Source organism: Natator depressus, chromosome 11 (assembly GCF_965152275.1).
Source record: "Natator depressus isolate rNatDep1 chromosome 11, rNatDep2.hap1, whole genome shotgun sequence".
Taxonomy (NCBI): Eukaryota; Metazoa; Chordata; order Testudines; family Cheloniidae; genus Natator; species Natator depressus.
In genome coordinates this window covers 31,197,930-31,222,423 of record NC_134244.1, presented here as the reverse complement: position 1 = coordinate 31,222,423, position 24,494 = coordinate 31,197,930, and the positions used below count along the sequence as shown (strand labels likewise).

The window sequence follows — 24,494 nt, the reverse complement described above, 5'->3', positions numbered from 1 at the left end:
TAGTCTTCAAGGTGCCACCGGACTCCTAGTTTTTGTGGATACAGACTAACATGGCTACCCCTCTGATACTTGTTTATCCCTGAATCTGATTGAAGAAATACTAAAGGTATTTAGGCTAATATTACACAAGTAGAAAAGGAGTACTTGTGGCACGTTAGAGACGAACAAATTTATTTGAGCATAAGCTCTCGTGAGCTACAGCTCACTTCATCGAATGCATTCAGTGGGGAGATTTATATACATAGAGAACAAGAAACAATGGGTGTTACCATACACCCTGTAAGGAGAGTGATCAGGAAAGGTGAGCTCTTGCCAGCAGGAGAGCGGGGGGAGGGGGACCTTTTGTAGTGATAATCAAGGTGGACCATTTCCAGCAGTTGACAAGAACCTTTGAGGAACAGTAGGGGATGGAGGGGGGGAATAAACATGGGGAAATAGTTTTACTTTGTGTAATGACCCATCCACTCCCAGTCTCTATTCAAGCCTAAGTTAATTGTATCCAGTTTGCAAATTAATTCTAATTCAGCAGTCTCTCATGGGAGTCTGTTTTTGAAGTTTTTTTTTGTTGAAGAATTGCCACTTTTAGGTCTGTAATCGAGTGACCAAAGAGACTGAAGTGTTCTCCGTCTGGTTTTTGAATGTTATAATTCTTGACGTCCGATTTGTGTCGATTTAGTCTTTTACGTAGAGACTGTCCAGTTTGGCCAATGTACATGGCAGAGGGGCACTGCTGGCACATGATGGCATATATCACATTGGTAGATGTGCAGGTGAACGAGCCCCTGATGGCGTGGCTAATGTGATTAGGTCCTATGATGGTGTCACTTGAATAAATATGTTTACAAAGTTGGCATCAGGCTTTGTTGCAAGGCTAGGTTCCTGGGTTAGTGTTTTTGTTGTGTGGTGTGTGGCTGCCGGTGAGCATTTGCTTTAGGTTAGGGTGCTGTCTGTAAGAGAGGACTGGTCTGTCTCCCAAGATCTGTGAGAGTGAGGGATCATTTTTCAGGATAGGCTGTAGATCTTTGATGTGCTGGAGAGGTTTTAGTTGGGGGCTGAAGGTGACAGCGAGTGGTGTTCTGTTGTTCTCTTTGTTGAGCCTGTCCTGTAGTAGGTAACTTCTGGGTACTCTTCTGGCTCTGTCAGTCTGTTTGTTCACTTCAGCAGGTGGGTATTGTAGTTGTAAGAACGCTTGATAGAGATCTTGCTGGGGTTTGTCTTGTGTCTGAGGGGTTGGAGCAAATGCGGTTGTATCGTAGAGCTTGGCTGTAGACAATGGATCGTGTGGTGTGGTCTGGATGAAAGCTGGAGGCATGTAGGGAAGTATAGCGGTCAGTAGGTTTCCGGTATAGGGTGGTGTTTATGTGACCATCGCTTATTAGCGCTGTAGTGTCCAGGAAGTGGATCTCTTGTGTGGACTGGTCCAGGCTGAGGTTGATGGTGGGATGGAAATTGTTGAAGTCATGGTGGAATTCCTCAAGGGCTTCTTTTCCATGGGTCCAGATGATGATGTCATCAATGTAGCGCAAGCAGAGTAGGGGCGTTAGAGGACGAGAGCTGAGGAAGCGTTGTTCTAAGTCAGCCATAAAAATGTTGGCATACTGTGGGGCCATGCGGGTACCCATAGCAGTGCCGCTGATTTGAAGGTATACATTGTCCCCAAATGTGAAATAGTTATGGGTGAGGACAAAGTCACAAAGTTCAGCCACCAGGTTTGCCGTGACGTGATCGGGGATAGTGTTCGTGACGGCTTGTAGTCCATCTTTGTGTGGAATGTTGGTGTAGAGGGCTTCTACATCCATAGTGGCCAGGATGGTGTTTTCAGGAAGATCACCGATGGATTGTAGTTTCCTCAGGAAGTCAGTGGTGTCTCGAAGATAGCTGGGAGTGCTGGTAGCGTAGGAGCTGAGGAGAGAGTCTACCTAGCCAGACAATCCTGCTGTCAGGGTGCCAATACCTGAGATGATGGGGCGTCCAGGATTTCCAGGTTTATGGATATTGGGTAGCAGATAGAATACCCCAGATCAGGGTTCCAGGGGTGTGTCTGTGCGGATTTGTTCTTGTGCTTTTTCAGGGAGTTTCTTGAGCAAATGCTGTAGTTTCTTTTGGTAACCCTCAGTGGGATCAGAGGGTAATGGCTTGTAGAAAGTGGTGTTGGAGAGCTGCCTAGCAGCCTCTTGTTCATATTCCGACCTATTCATGACGACGACAGCACCTCCTTTGTCAGCCTTTTTGATTATGATGTCAGAGTTGTTTCTGAGGCTGTGGATGGCATTGTGTTCTGCACGGCTGAGGTTATGGGGCAAGTGATGCTGCTTTTCCACAATTTCAACCCATGCACGTTGAAAGCACTCTATGTAGAAGTCCAGTCTGTTGTTTCGACCTTCAGGAGGAGTCCACCCAGAATCCTTCTTTTTGTACACAAGTATAACCCTCATTAAAAGTATTTGCTAGACACACAAGGTCACTTCCCAAAGTTAAAATCTGTACTATTTGCCTCTTAAAATGTCTGTCTGTCTTTCCACACAACTCCTTGGTTGTCATAAAAATCTGACTTGTGACTGGCTTTTGTTTACAGTTGTGCCACTAACAATGGTCAATCTAAGCTTTCTCTTAAAATAAGTAAGCCTTCCTTTTCCTGAAGCTCTGTGCTGTGATCACAGCAGCACGGCCAGGATACTGCAGACACTTGTGATTGGATCAGAAGCATTATAGTAGGTGAATTCAATATCTGGCATATTTGCAGGTTTGGGCCCTATGTTTTCCTCTTCTATAACAGAATCTTCATTCTAAACTGGTTTTCTGGTGTTAATTAAAATGCCTCTGATTATGCAAGTGTATTGATATGAGCAATGGTTTGGCGTGGCTGCAGCAGAATTCAGGATTACCCAAACCAGTTTAAAAATATACTGTTGAGATTATTTTTAAAAAGGGGAAAAGTATTCAAGAAGGAGCTCTGTCTTGCAGTAGCAGCATATCTCCAGCATGCCTGTTGGCTTCAGCAAGCAGGCTGCAATCCTCCCCTTCCCTAGGAGCATAAAATGTGTAACCCAGTAACATTTCGAATATTAAATAAGGATATTTACATTAATGAGCTGCTGAAATATATGGGAAGCAGCAATAACGTGTGTACTTATTGTTAAATGTCTTGCTTAATTGATGTTTAGTTTGTGTGCCTGGGGTAAATTGATAAGATGCACAAAGCCAGTGCATACTCAAGTTGTTGAGCCTAACTTTCTCATGCAATAGATCATACAAATGATAGATCAGTATCTATGTGGCTGTTTTGCATACATAGAATTGTGCACAGTTTTTAAATGTTCAGGGGTGATGTCACCAGTGAACCAGAGCCACTAAGGTATGTCTTTGCTGCCCATGTTACAGTGGTTTATCAGAGAGCTCTCCCAGCGATTTAAAAAAAAAGCCCACCCCGAACGAGCGCTCCTGGCGATAGTGCTGTCGATGAGCTAGTCTACACTGGCAATGCTAAAGCACTTTAATATGCTCTAAAACCCACCTCAATGAGAGGCATAGCTCCCAGCGCTGTTGCATTGTCTACACTGGCACTTTACAGTGCTGAAACTTGCTGCGTTCAGGGGGTGGTTTTTCACACCCTGAGCGAGAAAGTTGCAGCGCTGTAAATTGCCAGTGTAGACAAGCCCTGTACTGGCGCTTTTCAGCGCTAAAACTTCTGTCGGGGGGGGGGGTAGTGTTTTCACACCACTGAACGATGTTTTAGCGCTAAAAGTGGCTGTGTAGACACAGCCTTAGTTATTGAATGAGCATTTTTAAGAAACATTATTTTGTGTGAAAGGAAGAAGGCTCTTACAGCAGCACTATGATGAAAGAGGAAGAGGCTGATTAGGCCTTGGTGTCAGTAAAAATGCAGTGAACTTGGCTACTGTTTGGGTGGAGTATGGCTTTGGCTTCTGTGAAAGGCAGTAAACCATATATAGTAACATACAGAGAGGCTTAAAAGGCACAAGTAGAGTGTAATGTGTCTTGACTCTTTGAAAGGGCTTGAAGAAAATTCTTTGACAATTCCTCACCTACTATCCTGGGTGAAAAGTACCTGCACTGCCAACCCCCCACCCCCCCCAACCTTTCTCCACAGGCTGTACCTATTTAACTTAAATTGCCACATCTTCACTTTTCTATAAACTGTGTAACTCACCCCACACCCAATATAAAATCCTGAAGCCGCACATACCAGTTAATGAATAGTAGGCTCCCTGAATAAATGAGTTTTTGGGCTTTCCCCTTTGGGGGGAGAGGTGGGAATTGGGCCCTAGCCTCTTACAAGACTCCTCCTGGGTCTGCTTTTCTCCTGGACACACTTGAGACTCCTCTTAAAGAAGCTTCACTGACATTATTCCCTGCCCACCTCTTCCCCCTTCATATGGAAAGCAATTAGTGCTGCTTGTTCAGCTTTGTTCCTTTGGAGCCCCCCTCACCTCAAAAAAAGGAGGGGCGGGAGAGGAAAGAGCCAGGGGTTCTCTGCCTCCATTCAATCCACTTACCCGGGCAGAATTTCTCCTGTGTGAGTAGGTTGTTCCAAGCCCTGTATTTGATACTTACTTGTTCCCTCACACTATAATTTCTCTAATCAGTATGTGAGCTGTGGGTGACGGCATAGACAATAAATGAATGCTAGCTTGATGCCAACAGGGAGACCAAATGAGATTTTATTCCTGTAATTGACTATTCTACTCTGGGTGGGTGAGTGAGTTTTTGTTTTCTTCTTCTTCTTCTTCTTCTTTTTTTTTTTTTTTTTTTTAAAAGCTAGAACAGCTATGGAAATCAAAGTTTTTCATAAGTCAGACTAACTTTTATTAAACTTGTTGGATTTGTTTAGGGGATGACACCTTGGTCCAGGAGTTAGTGCTCTTCTCTTTGGTGTCTCTGCTATTGACAGGCCGGACGGGAACCCAACACATCAAAACTAAGCAATGCCTACATTCTTGGTGCATCTCAGACTGAGGCTTCCTGTCTTTCAGACTGTTTCTGCTGGGCTGAGATGTTGGTACTCTGCTGATGGGTGCTTATACACATACACATGCATGTGTCAAATGCAGTGCGAGTGTGACTGACTTTCATGTCCTATCTTAGTGATGTAGGTAAGAGGATGGGTATTTTCCCCCAGGTCAGAGAACCCACAAGTGCAATTCTTCTGACTCTGGCCTGGCCTATGCTAAAAAGTTAGGTCGAGCCAGCTATGTTGCTCAGGGGGTGTGAAAAATCCACACCCTGAGTCATGTAGTTCAGCCAACCTAACTGCCAGTGTAGACGGCACTAGAGAAATGGAAGACACTGCCTCTGCTTGGGGAGGTGAATCGCCTACGCTGATGGGAGAACCCCTTCCCTCCATGTAGGTAGTATCTGCACTCAGAGAGGCACTATAGCAGCTCAGCTGTAGCCTTTCAAGTGTAGCCTAGACAAGCCCTTTGAAGGCCTTGGTTTTGTGTATTGTTTGGGGGAATATGTGTGTAAGGTCACATGATCCTCGAAACCCATCTGTAATTATTCCCCTATAAGGGCAGGGTGAGGACAAAGCTTATGTAAATACAGGTTTTAATTGCTGATGAGCTCAGCTGATGTGCAGCTATCATGGAAGGTAGAATTACAAATCAATACTCTCTCTTAAAAAAAAAAAAATCTTAGGTACATGCAAAATATGTGCAGCCCTTGGGGTCTTTGTCAGCTGCTACCAGCGCTGTCAGTATTTCAGAATCTCTGTGCTCCTGATCTCTTCAGAATGCTTTGAACTTGTTTAATGGGGTGTGTTCATGTCTGTGCCATATTAAGATTGAAACATAGTTTCTAATTTCTTCATTAATTGGACCTGCCTTGCTTTCATTTGGACCATTCCGTGGGGGTTCAGAATGTGTGTAAGTGATGTTCATGGCCCAGTTACAGAAACAGTGCAACACACTACTTCCAGGAAGTTGTGTTGCTGTCAATCCCACCTTAGATTTTAAGAATACCTGGTTCTCTCTTTACAGCTTCCTGATTGTAATCACCAGTGGAGCTGCAGGACTGAGGAATTCTGGGTCCTATTTTTGCCTGCGTAGTCAGGCCATAAAGTGATATATTGAGAGTAGATCAGTGGAGTTTCCTACAAAGAATAGGATAATGGATATGTATACTTTCGTGCAGTGAAAATATGAGAATCCTAAAATCTGTTTGCCGTATTGGATTAGTACCCAGGCATTTAGATGGTTCAGAATGCTACCCCTTTTACAGTGCTTTATGAACACCAGTCTTAATTTTCTGAACTTGCTGTACACTTGCTCTTTCTGAATCTGTTCTCTGTCCCCAGTTTAGAACTAAAAGCTTACTTTCTGTTAAGCCACTGGTCTGGAATTTGAGTTCCTTTTTGCAATGAGACTCTCACATACTGTCTTGGGATCCTAGTTAGCTTTTTAATATGCATAAAGTTTGCAATTTTAGTAAATATTTGAATTTGTAAGTTTGACTTTTTTTTAAAAAAAAATCCTCTGTTTGTATTTAACTTTCCCAATGGCCCATAGCAGCTTTAAATTTAGTTTGTTCATGAACAATCTGCTTCTTTGTACTTGACTTGGATGTGTATTTCCAGAAGTAACACTGTAACCCACTGTGTGTTTTTACTACCCTCTAGTGGTGATAGTAGCTGTAGTAGTTCTTAGTACAGGAAATGCCCGTTGAATGGCAGTACCCAGATTCATTAAAAGAAAGTTGGGGAGGGGGAATACGTGTCTGGGTATGGAATTGGAAATAAAGCTTGATGCGTTGTTAGCTTCACACCAAAGTCTCTGTCAAAAATTAATGTGAAACCCCAGCAAACACAGGTGTATGATATGCCACATGTGTACCAGTGTTGCTATTTTTATTTATTTTATTTTATTTTAATATTATTTATTATTTTATTTATTTACTTTTATTTTTAATCCATCTTTCACAGACTCTCTTGGTTTGCTTTTTGTTTTTTCCCTTGGCAATGAAAGACTTTGCTAGTTGGTTTTATTTTTGTTTCTCTTTAGTTTGTGTCTCATGTAGACAATACATAGTCCTACATGCTTATAGTGCAATGCTTTACATCTGAATTGTCAGCCTTCCAAAGGAATGTTTTACATCCAAACACTTTCCTTTGCATTTTACAAAAGTAAACCTTTCTCTTCCTGAAACTTCAACAAAAATGGAATTTGACCCCAAATTCAATACAAGAATGATCCTTTAATACAAATCACTAATTAAATGGGCAAAATTTCACTGGGTGTCTCCAAATGTAGGTTTGACATGCATTTTGTTTTTAAAAACCTGATATTAATGGAACTTGTTCTTATTTATTTTTAATTCTAAACAGGTTTTAAAAACAAACATTACTGTGCTGTGTTGGCAACTAAAACTTTGAAGTATTGTGTTAATGAAGAACAGCCTGAAAGTGAAATTGATTAGAAACCTGTCTACCAAGCCTCTCCACTGTCCTTGCGTGCTTTAAAAGGAAGGACTTCACCATGAGGCTTAGAAACTCCAGACATCCTCTCAAACCAATTGTTTACAAACAAGATTACTCCCCCACTGTCCCACACAAATATTCAAACCAAAATGTGTGAACTAACAAGATGTGGGCCACTTTTTGTTACATCCCATCTCCTGTCCTGCAAAATAATTCTACAGTTGTGGGCCTTTGCATTTTTGGCAGAGTTCCATTAACTTCAGTATGATTGAATCCATGGATAGAAGGGTTCATGGTTCAGATTTGGGGCTTGTATGGTAACCTTTTACAGATGGGATCTTGTTCTCCTGTGCAGCTTCTAAAGTATCTAGTACACTTCTGGCACTGTGTAAGATAAGTGCCTTCATTACCTGAAGCTGAGAGAGAAGGAACCACCTCCCTCCCCCGAACAAAAAGCATTAAATGATGAAAAGCATATCAGATTTAAAATGTGAAGTTTTAATAATCTTGGGTGTTTATGTAGGCAAGAACATTCCCATTTGACCTTCTCACAGTATAACTTTAGGAATGTGCCCCATGTTTATATAGCACTTTGAAGTTATAATAAAGCACTATGTAAGTCTTAATTAGCATTATCAGTTTCACTACAAGGATTTCATTGTACTATTGCAATCTTCTGTGATTTATACCTGAGTATTGTGGTGCTTGTTTTAGAATATTTGTTAGTCATTGTTTAAAAAAAAAAAAACAAAAAAAAACCACCACCACCAAAAAAAACCCCACAAAATATACAAGACATAGTTTTCACTATGTCCAAAGAGTTCTAGTTATGTGGGTTGTGGTGGTGGTGGGTTTTTTAAAACACCATAAGAATGGCCATAGTGGGTCAAACCACGTGTCTATCTAGCTCCATATCCAGTCTCTGACAGTTCAGATGCTACAGAGAGAATGAACAGAACAGGGCAATTTTGAGTGATCTATCTCTTATCCAGATCCAGCCTCTGGCAGTCAAAGGTTTAGGGACACCAGGAACATGGGGTTGCATCCTGTTCATCTTCACTAATAGCCATTGGTGAACCTAACCTCCATGAATTTATGTAATTTTTCTTTTTTTTGGGGGGGGGGGTTACTTTTGGCGTTCACAATGTGCTCTGGCAGTGAGTTCTACAGGTTTGCTGTGGGTTTTGTGAAGAAGTACTTCCTTATGTTTGTTTTAAATTTGATGCCTGTTAATTTCTTTGGGTATCCTCTAGTTCTTGTGTTATGTGACGGGGTAAATAACACTTCCTGATTCACTTCCTTGATACCATTCATGATTTTATAGACCTCTGTCGTATCCCCCTTTAATCATTTATTTTCGAAGCTGTATAGCCCCAGCCTTTGTAATCTCTCCTCACATGGGAGAAGTTCTACCCCTTATTATTTTAGTTGCCATTTTTGGCATCTTTTCCAATTCTAATATCTTTTTTTAAGATGAGGCAACCAGAGCGGTACACAGTATTCAACTTGTGGGCATCCCATGGATTATGATATTTACTGTCGTCTTATGTATCCCTTTTCTAATTGTTCCTAATGTTTGCTTTTTTTTGACTCCCACTGCACAGTAAGCAGATGGTTTTAAGAGAACTATCTACGATGACTCCAAGATCTTTCCTGAGAGCTAATAGATAATTTCGATCCCCATCTTTTTGCATGTAAAGTTGGGATTATGTTTTCCAGTGTGTGTTACTTTGCATTTATCAGCATTGAATTTAATCTCTTCTGTTTCCCAGTGACCCAGTTTAGTGAGGTCTTCACAGTCAGCTTTGGACTTAACTATCTTGAGTAATTGTATCCTCTGCAAATTTTACCACCTCATTGTTAAGGCTACGTTTTAGTCACGGGTATTTTTAGTAAAAGTCATGGACAGGTCACAGGCCGTAAACAGAAATTCACGGGCCCGTGGCCTGTCCATGACTTTTACTAAAAATACCCACCCGGACTAAAACTTAGGTGGAGAGGGCCCACAAGTGATCGGTTCCGGAGGCACTGTGGGTGTTGGGGGATGTGGCCCGGGACCCACACTGGTGCTGCCGGGGGGGGGAGGTTGGCAGGGCTGGCAGGGGTTTCCTCCCAGCTCCACATCCGTGTAGCTTCTCAGTGGCAGAGGCCAGGGCAGGCGCTGTGCTGCTCCTGCCACAAGCGCTGGCTGCTGTGGCTCCCATTGGCTGGGAACCGCAGCCAATGGGAGCTGCGGGGGTGGGCAGCATGTGGCGTAGAGACCCCCCTTTGCCACCTATGAACTGCAGGGGGGGCCATGCCAGTGGGAGCTGGGGAGCCCACTGGTAAATGGCCCCCCCCCCACTCCCCAACCTCCTGCCCCTAGCCCTGAGCCCCCTGCCACACACCCAAACTGCTGCTTCTGGCACCAGTCGCTGCAAAAGTGACAGACTCGCAGCCTTACTCATTGTTCATCGCCCCCCCCCCCCCCCCCCCCGATCATTGATGAATATATTGGACTACTACTGATCCTTGCGGGATCCTACTATTCACCTCTCTCCATTGTGAAAACTGGCCATTTATTCCTGCCCTTTATTTCCTATCTTTTTTTTAACCAGCTACTGATCCATGAGGGGACCTTCCTTCTAATCCCATGATTTAAGGATACAATTTAGTCATGTGCGGCACCTCCAACCCTGCTGCAACCAGGGCCGTGTGCAGGATTTTGCCCCCTCCGCCCCCCAGCTTGTCAGTCTCCCCCACTGTGGGGCTCCAACTGTCATTCCTCCCCCCCACTTCAGCCCTCCCCTCTGCTTATTTTTAATAAAAGTCACAGACAGGTCACGGGCTTCCATGCATTTTTGTTTGCCTGCAACCTGTCTGTGACTTTTACTAAAAATAACTGACACAATCTTAACGTTACCCATGATTGTTTAGTTTGCTTAAGAGCCTTTGATGAGGGAGCTTGTCAAAGGCTTTCTGAAAGACCAAGCACACTGTATTGGACTCGATCACCGTTCTCCATATGCTTGACTTTTTCGAAGAATTCTAATAGATTGGTGAGGCATGCTTTCCCTTTGTAAAAGTCCTGTTGACTCTTCCACAATAGGTCATATTTATCTGTGTCTGATCATTTTGTTCTTTACTATAGCTTCAACCAATTTGCCTGGTACTGAAGTTAGGCTTACTGGCCTGTAATTGCCAGAATCCCCTCTAGAGCCTTTTCTAAAAATCAGTGTTTCATTGACCATCCTCCAATCATCTGGTACAGAGGCCAATTTAAGATATAGGCTACGTACCCATGTTCTGAAATTTCATATTTGATTTTCTTTCAGAACTCTTGAGTGAACATTGTCTGGTCCTGGTGACTTATTACTGAATGGGTTCATATCCAATCTATTTGACAAAAATCCAATAGATTATGGAAAAAACATGGGCTTGGAAATTTGTGTTTACTTAGTGCAGTGTGTCATCCTCTTCAGAAAAAGAGAGCATATATTAGGTAGAATATGGTAAGCATTTTCAGTGACCATAACTCAGACGTGCTGGAATTGGTTTGTTTGCTTGGGTTTGTGGTAGGTTGATCACCTAGCAAATACCGAGACAATAGAGCACTGGTTTACATGTAATCCTGTTGGAGCAGTGGGAGTCAGCTTTGATGTTTGTTGATAAAAGGTGCAGTTTATTGGTCGTAACTGCATTTAAAAAAAAAAAACCAAAAACCACAACTATGTCTGATTCCTGCAGGTGAGCAGTCAGGGCTGTCTTCCTTCAGTTCTCTACACTTTCTGACGCAGGAACAGTAGTTCCTTTGTCAGGTTTATCTCTGCAGCAGGAAATGTTTAATCTAAAACTTCGAGTGGCCAGGATGTCACTGGAAAATCAAAGCTGAGAAGTCAGTCAGCTAGCTGGAGATGGGATTGTGTGGCTGAGGTGCTTATCGGAGGATAAGTCTCAAATGACAAATCATTTGAACGGAAAACAGCACTGAGCTGCTCTGAGGCTACACATCTTGGACTGCTGCCACTTCTTTCCCCCTCTGCCTTACTCCCTGCTTTTCCAGCCTACACATCAGAAGATTGCTCAGCCATATACCAAAACGCAGAGGGTTGTCTTTCTTTTATAACCAGTTATATCCTAATCACGGTCTGTTTTTGATGGATACGTTTCTGTTGAGGTAAGAGGTAATCTGTGGAACCTCCCTCATTGTTTTGATCATTGGCATCTGATTGTGGAGCAGATTTATAAATGAGTTTCTTTCTAAGTTTATTTTTAACTAGCTGAATTAACAGGCTAACAGCAGATACTTCATTCTCTGAGCAAAATGGCAACCAGCAAGGGATCTTGACATCTCTTCCAAAGTTTTTGGCAGGCTTTCAACTATATAAACACAGTATGTTGGCTGGAGCCGGATAACCACATACAGTGCAAGAACAGATCTCTGGTTCTCTTGCTTACTGGAGTCTAATTTTATTATTTGGAATTTGTTTTTTGTTCTTACTGGAGAAAAGACAAATCTTTATAGAGAACAAACTTTTTTTGCCAAGGCTTTTGATGATTTTTTTTTTTTGATAGCCGTGTTGATGGGTTCTTTCTCTCTCTCTCTCCATCTTTCAAAGGAAAATTAGAGTTGCATTAAGGGCTGAGGCTCACGCTCGAGCTCTCTGCCCTCTGCCTTATGATCATAGTAGGAAATCCAGTTGTTGTGGAGTAACTCAGTTGTGAAGCACTGAGGGCCACAGTAGTAATTTGTCAGAAGCTCAAGGGCTGCACCTAGTCTGCACTAGGCATAGAATTTAATTGTCAGATATACACAGGTTTTTTTAGAATGCTATAAGTGTACACAGCACTTCACAGGGCATATAGGCAAAATATGCTTTGAGGCTTTCAGGAGAAGGAATGCCATGGGAATTGTTGCAAAGAAGCAGAACCTAAGGTTCTTGGTGTCTGCTTTCCCCATGAGATAACTACATTATAAAATGCAGATTAGAATGCTGTGTGACTGACCTTTTTGTTCAGATTTATAATACAAAATGCCCATTTTTAAATAAGCGCGTCCAAAGAGGTTTGTATAAATAGATGTCCTCAAACAGATCTCTGAATGTTGGTCAGTCAGCAAGCTTTTATTTTTTAAATTTTATTTCGTTTAATTGGAAAGCAGTGAGACATAGTGGATGGTGACCTGGGTTCTGTTCCTGGCTCTGACACTGGCCTACTGGGTGAACTTGAGCAAGTCACTTCGCTTCTCAGTGTTTGTTTCCATGTGTAAAATGGCAAGATTGATACTTACCTCCTTTTTTGAAGTGCTTTTAGGTACATAGTTGAAAGTTGTTATATTACTTATGAGATCAGCTGGTTCTTCTGGCCTCCTTTTTTTGGGCTCATCTGAAAATGACTCTCTAAACAGCATGATGGCCTGGGGATGAAAAACTGATCAGATGAATTTTTCAAACCGGATCCATTCACCATTAGGGAAGAAACTGTCATTTATGTTTCCTGAACATTTATTGTCCCTCTGTTTGCAGCTAAACACTACTGAAGCATAAACAGTGAATGTGGACCAATATTGATGTACCACTAAGTTCTTAACATCATCCAGGCCAACTCTTACCAAAGAGAGGAACAAACAGGGGAAAAGTTGGGTTTCTCTTCAGTTTTTCAAGAAACTGCCCAACTATTAAGTGCGTGTTTTGAAGGGGTGCATGAGGGGGGGATAAAATAACTTGCTCTCTTCCAATTGTCCCTTTTTCTTTTTGTATCTTATGTTTCTTCAGTATCTCTTTTGTTGGTCTGCAAAATGCCTTTCATGTTCTTATTTCTAATGTCTTAACCCACTCTTTCCTCAAGAATGTTCCCTTTTTCCTCATTTTGTTGATGATCTCCCATTTAACTTTCTCCTTCAGTGTTTGTTTGCTTTACTCTCTTCCTCTGTTCCCATGACTGTCTGACAGCCTTTTCGGGATGTGGGTCTGTGCATGTCCCAACTTCTAACGGAGGCTGAGTGTGAATTTGAGAGTTCACGCCCTTCAGATATAGGGTAACTCCCAACCCTATACTAATAGTAGCCTCCAGGGTTTCTGGCTTAACCAACTCCATGTGGGATAGCAGCATCACTAGAATCAATTTTTTTCTGTCTGTGCATTTGAACCTTTGGTCTCCTGAAAGAGGCATGTGTACTGTACCACCTTTGTCCAGGCATGCAGAAATTTATCTGGGTGTGGTCATCAAGAGAAGACTTGCTTAAGACGTCAGTTCAAATGAGACCCAGTGATGGAATGGTAGGGGAAAAGTATTCTAGTCACATCCATCAATCTGCACAAACTTTTTTATGTCAAAAGTCCCTTCCAGCTATTTCAGAAGGCTGAAATTTTTAAGATTGGTTGGCTGTCTTCTGAGTCAGCTTTCTGCCAGGTAAAGCTTCCTTGTACCATACCCTACTTTTATTTCTGCATTAAGTCACTAGCAGCCTGGCTTAAAAAAGGCACGTTTTTCATGAGAGAGAAGTGAAGGTACTGAGTCTTCCAAATTTGATCCACTCAAACAAAAACCATTTCCAAGAAACTGAATAGGGACTATAACACTCCTCTATTAGGATAGTCCTAATCATTCTCTCCCTTAAAGAGAATAACTTGTCTTTAAACAAGCTATTGCCTCCATTTTTTATTAGAAGTGTATGAAGTTTGTTAATGCCAGAGATTTAGCATTGGAAAGAAAGGAGACCATTTTGATGGAAAACACAAGTGATTGCTATGGAATAGGTGGTTTTCTCAGAAACCTGTTAATATATTTCTTTGCAGTGACAGTCTGATCTTATTTTCATGTGTGTGAGGAGGGAAACCACCAATTTGTGTGGAAAAACTAATGAAATACAGGCAATCTAATGAATTCACTTGTATCTAGAAACTATGCACATGCTGGAAATATCCCTTAGTTCTCTCACTAGATGCAATTGTTTTAATGTTTAGTAGCAGAGGAATAGTGTTGGGGTCACTGGAATGGAACCTTTCACAAACAATGCAGAATACAACTGGAAATTTAATTACTAAGAATAGTCGCTCAACTATGGAGTGCCCTCTTCCCTTCTAGCAACTTTCTCCGTTTTAAAGAAAATCTAATATAGTGGAATTTGTCCACCAGTGTTCTATGTCTGCATTGGCAGGCAGTGCCCTTCTTCTGACACCTCTTCCACTTAAAAAGATTTGTAGTGTGTATTAAGTTCACAGTAACTTTTTTTCCTTTTAAATCTTTCTTGTTTGGTTTGAAAGCCCAGAAATTCAAGTGTGTGCCAGACAAGATTTGCTTTCAAGAGTATGAATCTGCTTAGCTAAAACAGTATTGGAACAGGCTTTATACCCAGTAGCCTGGTCCTTGAGTAGTTGTTGTACCTGCAGTACAATACGAAATGCTAATTCTGTGAATCCCCTTCTCCCTCCTCATGTAAGAATTGCTGTGGAATTTGGAGGAAAGTATGTATGTGAGAGGGGTGGGGTGTGTGTGTGGTGGTTTTTGGTTTTTTTTAAAAAAAAAAAAAAAAAAACACAAACAACCAACCCAGACTTGCTGGCTGAGTTGTGTACATTGACCAATTTTATAAGTTTACAAACTGGGCTTTTGTTGATTTGAGTTGTGTAGTTTTTTTTTTTTTTTTATTTTTAAAGTCTCCTAGAGGAAAACCCAACTGCTTAACTGTTAAAGTACACTTATTTTCCCTTTTGCTCTTTCTGCAGATCTACAATGATAGATGGAGTTATGATTCTTTCTCTGCTGCTACTGGCTTTTCCATCACCCAGTCTGGAAGGTAAGTAATGTGAATTACAGTGGGTTAGTGCAGCAGCTGTTAACTCCTGAAGAACCAGACTCAAATACAGCTTTAACTTTGAATCTGGTCCTAGTCTACTCTAGTGCAGTGTTCTAACCCTATACATTGACAGTTGACAAATTCTTCTTGGGAGTGATGTTTGCTTAATATTTCAGTTGGGCATTCATAGATAAGGAGATGTGTGAGGTCTTCTCTGCTGGAGGTGCACGGTGCTCACTCAAATGAGGGTGGAAAAGCCTCAGTAGTTCAGATGAAGGTCTGTTAACCTCTGGACAAATGCTGCTCTTCTCCCTCTTACCTGAGTCAAGCACTCTTGCTCCTGTGTGTGTGTTTGATTACTAATGTCTTGACCCACTAATAGTGTGCAAATTCTTCAGTTTTAACTGTACCAGTTGTTGTCCAAAGTAATTTAGAACAGTGCACCTGGAGATGTACGTACTTCACTCTTCTCTTTTTTTAATTAAAAAAGATTTTTATTTTGGAAACCTAAAAACATCTGAGAATCTCTATCCGTAACTTTCTCTGCACACCCTACTGACAGGTAGGGGTGGGTTTTGTGTAAATAATGCAGGGCAAGGTGAATGTAGTGTCCAATCCAAAGCAAAGAGGAGAGGGGAAAAAAGTGGGTAAGTGGCTGTAAACTCTAAGCCTATCAATAATACAAGTAGTTTGTAGTTTTAACATAACTCTCTCTCCCTTTCTAATAAAAATCTACATTTCAAGCCTAAAATGTCTTGATGGTGTCACTTCAACAAAAGTATAATGAAGTGTTCTGCAAGGGAAGAGTTAAATCCGTAATGGGGCTCTCCCTTTTTTCTGGAAATTGCTGCTGTGCTGATCCTAAGTGTCATGTGACCACATGCATGGTGTGAGAGGCATAGCTGGCTTCTGGGGAAGATTGTATATCCTGATTGTTCATCACCCTATGTAAATTGAGCATTTACACATGCAAGCCACTTTGTTTTGTGTTCAACTGAAATGTTGAGGTAAACTTGTCCCATAAATTTTCAAAAAGAGTGTGTCTAGTAACTCTCTGTCTCTCTTGTAGTGGAATTACAGGTGGTGTAGCATGTGCAGAAAATTAGTCCTGCATTTTTCTTCTTCCCACCACCCTTTCTCTTCCCCACCTCCCATGGCTGATTTTTGTTCTCTGTATACTGGATGACTGCTGGGATGATATACTGCTTTATTTTTTTCCTGACTTAAACTAATAGTAAAAGTGGTCTTGCTTTTTTTCTTAAGTTCTGATGTAAACAAATATGGAAGGATGTTCAACAAGAAAGCTTAGTGGAACCCATGATGCAGCTTGGTTTGTATCTGTATGCTCATATAGATATCTGATCTTGCAGCGGCCAGGGATTCAGTGTTCTCATGAGAATTAACCACTTTGTTTCTGAACACTTCGGGTGGGGTGGAGGTTATGGGGGGCTGGATGGGGGCGGGGGCCAGGCCACGCCTCACTGTTTGTGAAGGCATAGCCTCCCACAGCCTTCCCTACCTGGTCCTCCGTACAATTTCTGTACCCGATGTGGCTCTAGGGCCAAAAAGTTTGCCCACCCTGATCTAGCCCATATCCTGTCTTCCAGCAGTGGCCAATGCCAGATGCATCAGAGGGAATGAACAGGGAATGGTCCAACCCCTGTTGTTGAGTTCAAGCCAGGGCGGATTTGATTTAAATCACTAGTCAGGAAGACTTGATTTAATCATGGATTTCTACAAAAAGTGCATTCTTGTTGGTTGTTATAACTTTTAATACATATTCTTCACAACTCAGAGACAGATGCGTAAGTTTTCATTTTTAGAAGGTTCACACTATATCTTTTTAAAGTGATTTATTTTGAAAACTTTTCAGATTAGTTTTACAGTTATATCAGAAAATGATTGTTTGGTTATTGCATTTACCAAAAGTAATTGAAGCAGATAGTTCACCTCCAATGTCTTCATAAATATCTCTAATTCAACAGGTTAATCATTAATATTTGGAGGATTTTCTTGCCATGCTGTCTTAAGAGAACAACATCACCAGACAGACGTTTAAATTGTTTTATTTAACTAAAACAACAATGTTACGTATTCTGGATTTTTTTTCTTCAACAGCAAACATATTTTAACAAAACAAGCCTATGAATTTTTGAATTTAGTTAAACATTCAAGTTTTTAAAAAAAAATTTTTTAACTACAATAGTTAAATGATTTTTTTTTTTTTAATTAAATCGACAGTGTCAGCCAGGTCAACATGAGAAACTTAAAATATTGGCTTCTGCAGCTAACTCAGTCATCCTCACCTTCATTTTCCTGTTCATAATCTGGAAAAGAAAAACAAGCTTTCTTGCCTTTTCAGGTCCCAAACGATTTCTCAATTTGGAATGAATTAGTCCAAAGGAAGAATATTTTCTTCCTACACCGGCAGAAGAAGCTACTGCTGTTAAAAGTGAGATTATCACTTCAACAGTTTCTGAATCCAAGTGCTTGACTTCCACCAGTTCGCTGGTGTGACTTTCTTTAAAATATCATCAGCAAACATATATTTCTTGAACGGTTCACCCTTAGTTCTGAAGTTTATTATAGCTGGCATTATGGAGGGTTGATTGCTGGATGTCCATGTCCTAGCCAACTCCTCTTCTTCAGCAGTTAAGTTTGACCCTGATACCAAGTATTGAGCTGTGAGGTAGTGCTTGTCCCATTTGTTTTTTTTTTTAATGCTTGTAATTTAACTCTGTCATTGCATATTTCTCTTTTTAAGATCTCACTCAGTTCTTTCCAAATTTCAACAGCGTCAGCAATAAAACAGCTATTTCCCTGCATTTTGTTCAAGGCTACAGAAATAGGCTTCAGGGTACTCAGCGTGTGTTCAACATTTCTCTTAAGCCCGATGTTGAGAACTTTGGCTGTGACAGTGCCATCTATTTTTTTTTTCACAATTTTGTTCACAAACTGTCATCAGATTAGGCCAGTTCTTGATACAGTGCTCAAAACAGTCCACTCCTGAGTTCCATCGCAGGTCTTGTGGGCGAGTTAGCTTTGTTCCTCCCGCTTTTTTTCAGAGCAGCTGCTGCAAAGTGGTTGCTACGGAAGTATTTTGCAATTTCAACAAGATAAGCCTTTATTTCTGGAACACTGAAGTCTTTGGCTAGGAGGTGTATCAAATGAGCACTGCAACCGTATGTTATTAGGTTGGGGGACTCCACTTTCTTCTAAATAATTTCTTCTCATCTTGGTTACATTTCCAGCATTTCTGTGACCAAGCTACGTACTAGACATTTGAATTTTTTTCCACAGTTTGTTACAGCTTTTACTACTGCTACTTTTAAGTATTCTGCTGTGTGCGCATTTCCTGATGTATCAATTGTTTCTGTAAGAAAGACATTCCCTTCTTCTGTTATCACATAAGCACATACAATAGGATCATTTGGACATTGCTCAACCTATCAAGACTCAGGTTAACAATTTTACCCTCTAAACCTTTTGCACACAGTTCCATTACTCTTTCATACACTTTATCCAGCAATTTGCTTGCGACATCTGCTCTGTTGGGTGGACTGTATCCCACCTGGTCTTAATGACTGACCCATGTTAATGAACTGTGAGTTCTCAATCATACGGAAAGGAGAGTTTGTTGCATAAACAAACTGGGAAGTTTTTTCATCCATTACTTCTTTTTGTAATCTGCTGGTTCTTATGACAAACTTATCTATGATTGTTTCTGGATGATGGAGGGAGGGAGTGTGTGTGTGTGTGTGTGTGTGTTGTTTTTTTTTTTTTTTCTCTTTTTGCTACAGGTGATATACTGTGGCTATGTGACATACATGATGTGACTGAAACACTATCATTGGCAGATAACTTTGAAACTATAGAAAATGATGGTGATCTTGAAGGTGGATAGTCTTCAGAATCCTAATGCATCCGATGAAGTGAGCTGTAGCTCACAAAAGCTTATGCTCAAATAAACTGGTTAGTCTCTAAGGTGCCACAAGTACTCCTTTTCTTTTTGAGAATCCTGTATGTTCAGGATGGATTCTCCTAAACAAAATAAGTCAATGCAGTTATTTAATTATTACCACCACACTGCACATTTAGTATTACTCATTGCATTCATTGGCACTCTATACTACTTTAAAGATGAAATTGTACAAGGAAGATCTGCCTATTTCAGCTATTTGTTTTTTATCACAACTGCATCTAAAATGATAGTACCATAGAGTTACAACTATACTTTTTGCTCAAACATCAGAATTCAAGAATAGTCCAGAAGGAAGACAGGCAGTCCTTAAGAAGTATGAAATAAAAAAGTTTATCACCTGAAGATGTTCCTTTCATCATCTTCAACGCAGCTTCCTCCTAAGAAGGAACACTTCTCATGATGTAGTTTCCTTCAGGCAACCAGGCCTTGCATTTCTTTGTTGCACTGTTTGCATTTTGCACGCATGCCTGTCTTACCCACGGGTAGAGGAACTTCATTAAAATATTCCCAAATTGTCTCTCTTTTATGGCCTGCTGCCATTATAGGTTTTCCCTTCTAGTGAGAGAATAGTATGATAGATCTCAAATCAATGAAGGCTACTCTCAGAAAGACCTCAAGACTTCTGGAATATACTGCTCAAACAGTTTCACTTTTGTTTCTATTGCCTGTCCCTCCCTTCTCACATTTATCTCCAGACTTCTTCTCCTTGTCAGATCTATTCCTCCCCCAACAATCTTCTATTCATTGAACTTTCTGAAACTTTGCACTTTTAGAGAGAGGTAAGGGATTGACTGTGTGCACAAATTTGCAGAGGGACATTAGGGTTGAGTCTGTTATTTTTCACCTCTATATATTAATTTATTTTATTTTAAAACATTTGTGCTGTTAAGCATGTTATCTCTGGGTACAAAAATTCACAGTTTGAGAACTGCAAGACTAAGCATCTCTGGTATCTTCTAGACTGAGCACTGATTGGGTAGATAGAAAGATTAATCTAAATCTATACAGAAGCCCCTGGAACTCCATAAGATTGGGTCCCTAATCCATGAACTATTGGAATTTATTTACAAAACTTTTCTTAAACATTACATGAATATATTGTCACATAATTTAGAATTTATAATTCCTATTCCATGATGAGATACATTATAGCTCAAAGATATCTTAATTAAAACTATCTTTAGATTGCTTTTTGACGGGGGGTGAACCTTTTTATCAGAAAAAATCCAATTTAAATAGAATTTTTTTTTTTTTTTTTTTTTTTAAATCATGGATTTGTATCCACCCTGGTTCCAGCATTTGGCAGTCAGAGGCTTAGGGACATTCAGCATGGTGTTGCGTCCCTGCCCATCTTAGCTAATAGCCATTGATGCACTTAAGCTCCATGAATTTACCCAATTCGTTTTGAACCCAGTTATACTTTTGGCCTTAACAACATCCCCTGACACAGGTTGACTGAATGTTGTGTGGAGAAGTACTTGTTTTAAACCTGCTACCTATTATTAAGTTCATTGTATGACTCCTGGTTCTTGGGTAATGTGAAGGGATAATTAATACTTCCTTATTCATTTTCTCCACATCATTCATGATTTGGTAGACCTCTATCATATCTCCTTTGGTTGTCTCTTCCAAGCTGAATAGTTCCAGTCTTTTTAATCTCTCCTCATATGGAAGTGTTCCATACTCCTAATAATTTTTGCCTTTCACTGCATCTTTCCCCCCCAATTCTAACATACCTTTTTAAGAGATGGGGCAACCAAAACTGCATGTAGTGTTCAAGGTGGGGGCATATCATGGATTTATATAGTGACATTGATACTTACTTTCTTTTTATCAATCTCTCCCCTTAGGGTTCCTAACATTAGGGTCTCCCCCCCCCCCCCCCTTGGGAGGGGGGGTTTGACTGCTGGTGCACATTGAGTGGATGTTTTCAGAGAACTATCTTCATTGACTCCAAGATCTTTCTCAAATGTTAACGGCTAATTTAGACTCCATTATTTTATATGTATAGTTGGGATTATGTTTTCCGATGTGCATTACTTTGCGTTTGTCAACCTTGAGTTTCAGCTGCTATTTTGTGTCCCAGTCATCCAGTTTTGTGAGATCCCTTTGTAACTCCTCAGTAAACGTTGGACTTAATACGAAATTACCCAAGATAGTTATCTGCAAACTTTGCCCCTCACTGTTTACCCCCTTTTCCAGATCATCGATGAATATGTTGAACTACTACTGATCCCTGGAACACTGTTGTTCACCTCTCTCTGTTATGAAAAAGACCATTTATTCCTAGCCTTTGTTTCCTATATTTTAACTAGTTACTGATCCTGGGAGGACCCTCTCTCTTATTTCATGGCTGCTTACTTAGCTTAAGAAGCTTTTGGTGAGGGACCTTGTCAAAGGGTTTCTAAAAATCCAAGTGAACTGTACCCACTGGATCACCCTTGTCCATATGTTTGTTTGACCGCCTCAAAGAATTCTAAGAGATTGGTGAGTCATGAGATAGAGGCTTGTGTCTGCGGGGTGGGCTGTGGAGGGGCAGTACTGCAGTGGAATCTCCAGGAGGAATTCTGGCTACTCAGCTGAAGTTTCTCCAGGGGGGACCACAAGCAGCAGCTCTATCTGTTACTAACCATCTGCACTTGTCCAGCTTTCTGGAGGGACGGAGTTGTGGTGCCATTCAAACTCTAGTCCTTTGGAGAGGCTAATACCACTGGTGGTACTAGATGGAGCAGTAACTCTGCTCCCCACCTGGACTGTAGTTGGCGTCTACTTTACGGCTCAAGGGTAGTAGAAGCTCCTTGTAATTTCCTTAGTCCTCTTTCCACACACGTGCCTTGGGCCACAATTTGGTGCAGAACTGCTAGAACTGAATGCCTGAGTTCTGGGGCGAAAATTCCCTTTACTCCTGTCTGCCTTCTAATTTTGAATGGATATTAAGTCTGCTACTAGGCCACAGCACACTTTTTTTTTTTTAATTGGGGTTTGCTGGAGTGGGTTAGCTTAGTTCTGCCCCTTAATCTAAATCTACAAAACTGCACTACTTCATGTTTGGCAGGAGAACATCTTCAGGTTTTGCAGCAGACCTGGCCAGCTTTCTAGTGGCAATACCCTTGATCATAACTCCAGTGCAGCTGTAGCCTGATTCTTAAGGTGCCATTAAGCCCTGCTGTTAAAGAATAGCAGGGTAGGATCATGTGCATGCTTCATACAAGGTCCATATTTAATATTCAAGATCTATATTTTATGCGGAGGACCAAAACAAGGTCTCTCGACATGAGTTTCTTATTAAAATAAATGCTTGATGACCTGGAGTAACTTCATTATACTCTTAACCATCACTTTCACTCACACCTTTCTTGATTGCAAACTGGTAGTAGACTTTAATTTTTGGGCCTGATTTTGAATAGTCCATCTGATGCTGTAGCAGTGCTTCAAGAGGCAAGAGTGCGTTTGTAAGTTAATAGTTAGAAAAGCATACAAGAAATTTCCTATGCCCTTAACCATGAATTTTAAAGTTAGAACATTATGTCTGAGTCAGAGGATGAAGATGCTAATTTAAAATGGCGTAGGCTTGCTGTTGGTACAGTGATGGACAGTTTTGTCAGGGTGATGGTATGTGGTACTGAATTTACCTACATCATGTGCTGTATTTTGCAATAGTTAGGGTCCTTTGTTTTCAGTTTTTATTTGATTTAATTTTTCCCAATAATTTATTGGTGTTTATTACTACAACAAAAACAGGTGAAAATCAGTGAAAAAAATTAACAATTTTTTCTGTGTAAATATTGGGGTTGATTTTGGTAGACAGAAGGATAGGGAAAAAGTATTTGGTAGGTTAATGCTTTGATGAATGGAATTCAATGTGATTTGCTACGGAACTAAAACAGAACTCAAAACACAGTGCCAACTCTAAGTTTAAGAAAACACTATATCTCTAATCCCCAAACAAAACTTTTCATTTGAATAAACAGTTTATGGTTGTAGACTTAAAACTATTACCCTATAAATATTTACACTTAATAATTGAGCCACACAATTTGCAGTGCATGCACTCAACTTCATCACTTTCTCCTGCTTTTTGTTTTAAAAAAATCTTCCTTGTGTTTTGAAATGTTTTCTGATACAGATTTTCATTTTCTTCCCATTGTAGTGTCAGATCTTTAAACTATTATCTGTTAACACCTTAAAATGTGTACGTGGTGGGCATCAGATTCATCAGTACATTCAAATGTACTTCAGAGCTTCCGTGCATGCCCGTTTGTGTGTAGCTTCGAGGCTAATACATAGCATTACTTCAACAGGCAGCTTTGCATATACACACAGACTAATGTATTATTGTAATACATATCTCATGCAATGTATTGTGTTAGAAAAATACAAGTTATTTTTATGTGTTTGATATAAAAATAGGGGGAAAACTGAATAATACTTCTTGTAAAACTCAGGATTTGTTCAGTAAAAATCGGTTTAAACGGAGAACAAAGGGGTTTAGTTATACTTGACTTTTTTGGGGAAAGGAAGAAGTGGTATGGGAGGGTCTCATCTTTCCTGAAAGATGGCCACAAAACATAGAGAAGGTATAAATATATGAACTTCTTGACTTTCCTCCCTGTGTTTTCTTTTTTTTAGTTCCTCCTCTCGCTCAGGTTTTCTTCATGAGAACTAAACTAGAATTTTATGGGAGCTAAATTAATCACTTGAGATTGACTTTATTTTGGTGGTGGTGGTGAAGAGTGGCTAGACGTATCTAAATTGGAACAGGTAGAGCCCACCTGAGCCTAAGCATTACTGTTGGATTCTAGGAGTTCTGTGACCACTTGATGAAGTGCACGTTGTGTTTTCCAAGGGTGGGGAATCCCATTTTACATCATAAATACAAATCTACTTTTTTGCCTACATGGCTATCTGAGAAAACTGTGGCTGCTTTAAAATATTTAATGGTATGTCTTACCCTTTCCGTAAACGGAGGTCCTGTTGAGTTGACCAAGAAATGAAGGGTATTGCTACACTGCAATGAAAACCCAGGGTTAGTGGGACTTGAGTTAGCTGACCCTGGGCTAGAAAACCCAGCGCTTGAGCGTCTGCACTGATTTTTAACCCTAGGTTAAGATTTTTCTAACCTGGGCTTGAACCTGGGGGCTGTGGTGTCCACAGTGCAGCTTGAAGACCTGAGTCAAACCAACTCATATCCCAGACTCCCTAGCGGCCACCTGGAATGTGGGAGCTCAGGCCCTCACCTCAGGGTGGTGCACTGTGAGGGAAAACTTGACTGCCCACCCTGCACATTTCAGGAAGTTTGA

General features: G+C 40.7%; 1 protein-coding gene across 4 annotated transcripts in view; it reads left to right on the top strand.

Moving 5' to 3' along the window:
- Positions 1-24,494, top strand: part of ACVR1 (activin A receptor type 1) — a 127,171-nt gene that overhangs the window by 41,508 nt on the left and 61,169 nt on the right. For all 4 annotated transcript variants that reach the window (XM_074967373.1, XM_074967376.1, XM_074967375.1 and 1 more), the window contains exon 2: positions 15,142-15,212. In XM_074967373.1, coding sequence (XP_074823474.1) covers positions 15,142-15,212 — 71 coding nt within the window. The remainder of the gene's footprint in view (positions 1-15,141; positions 15,213-24,494) is intronic.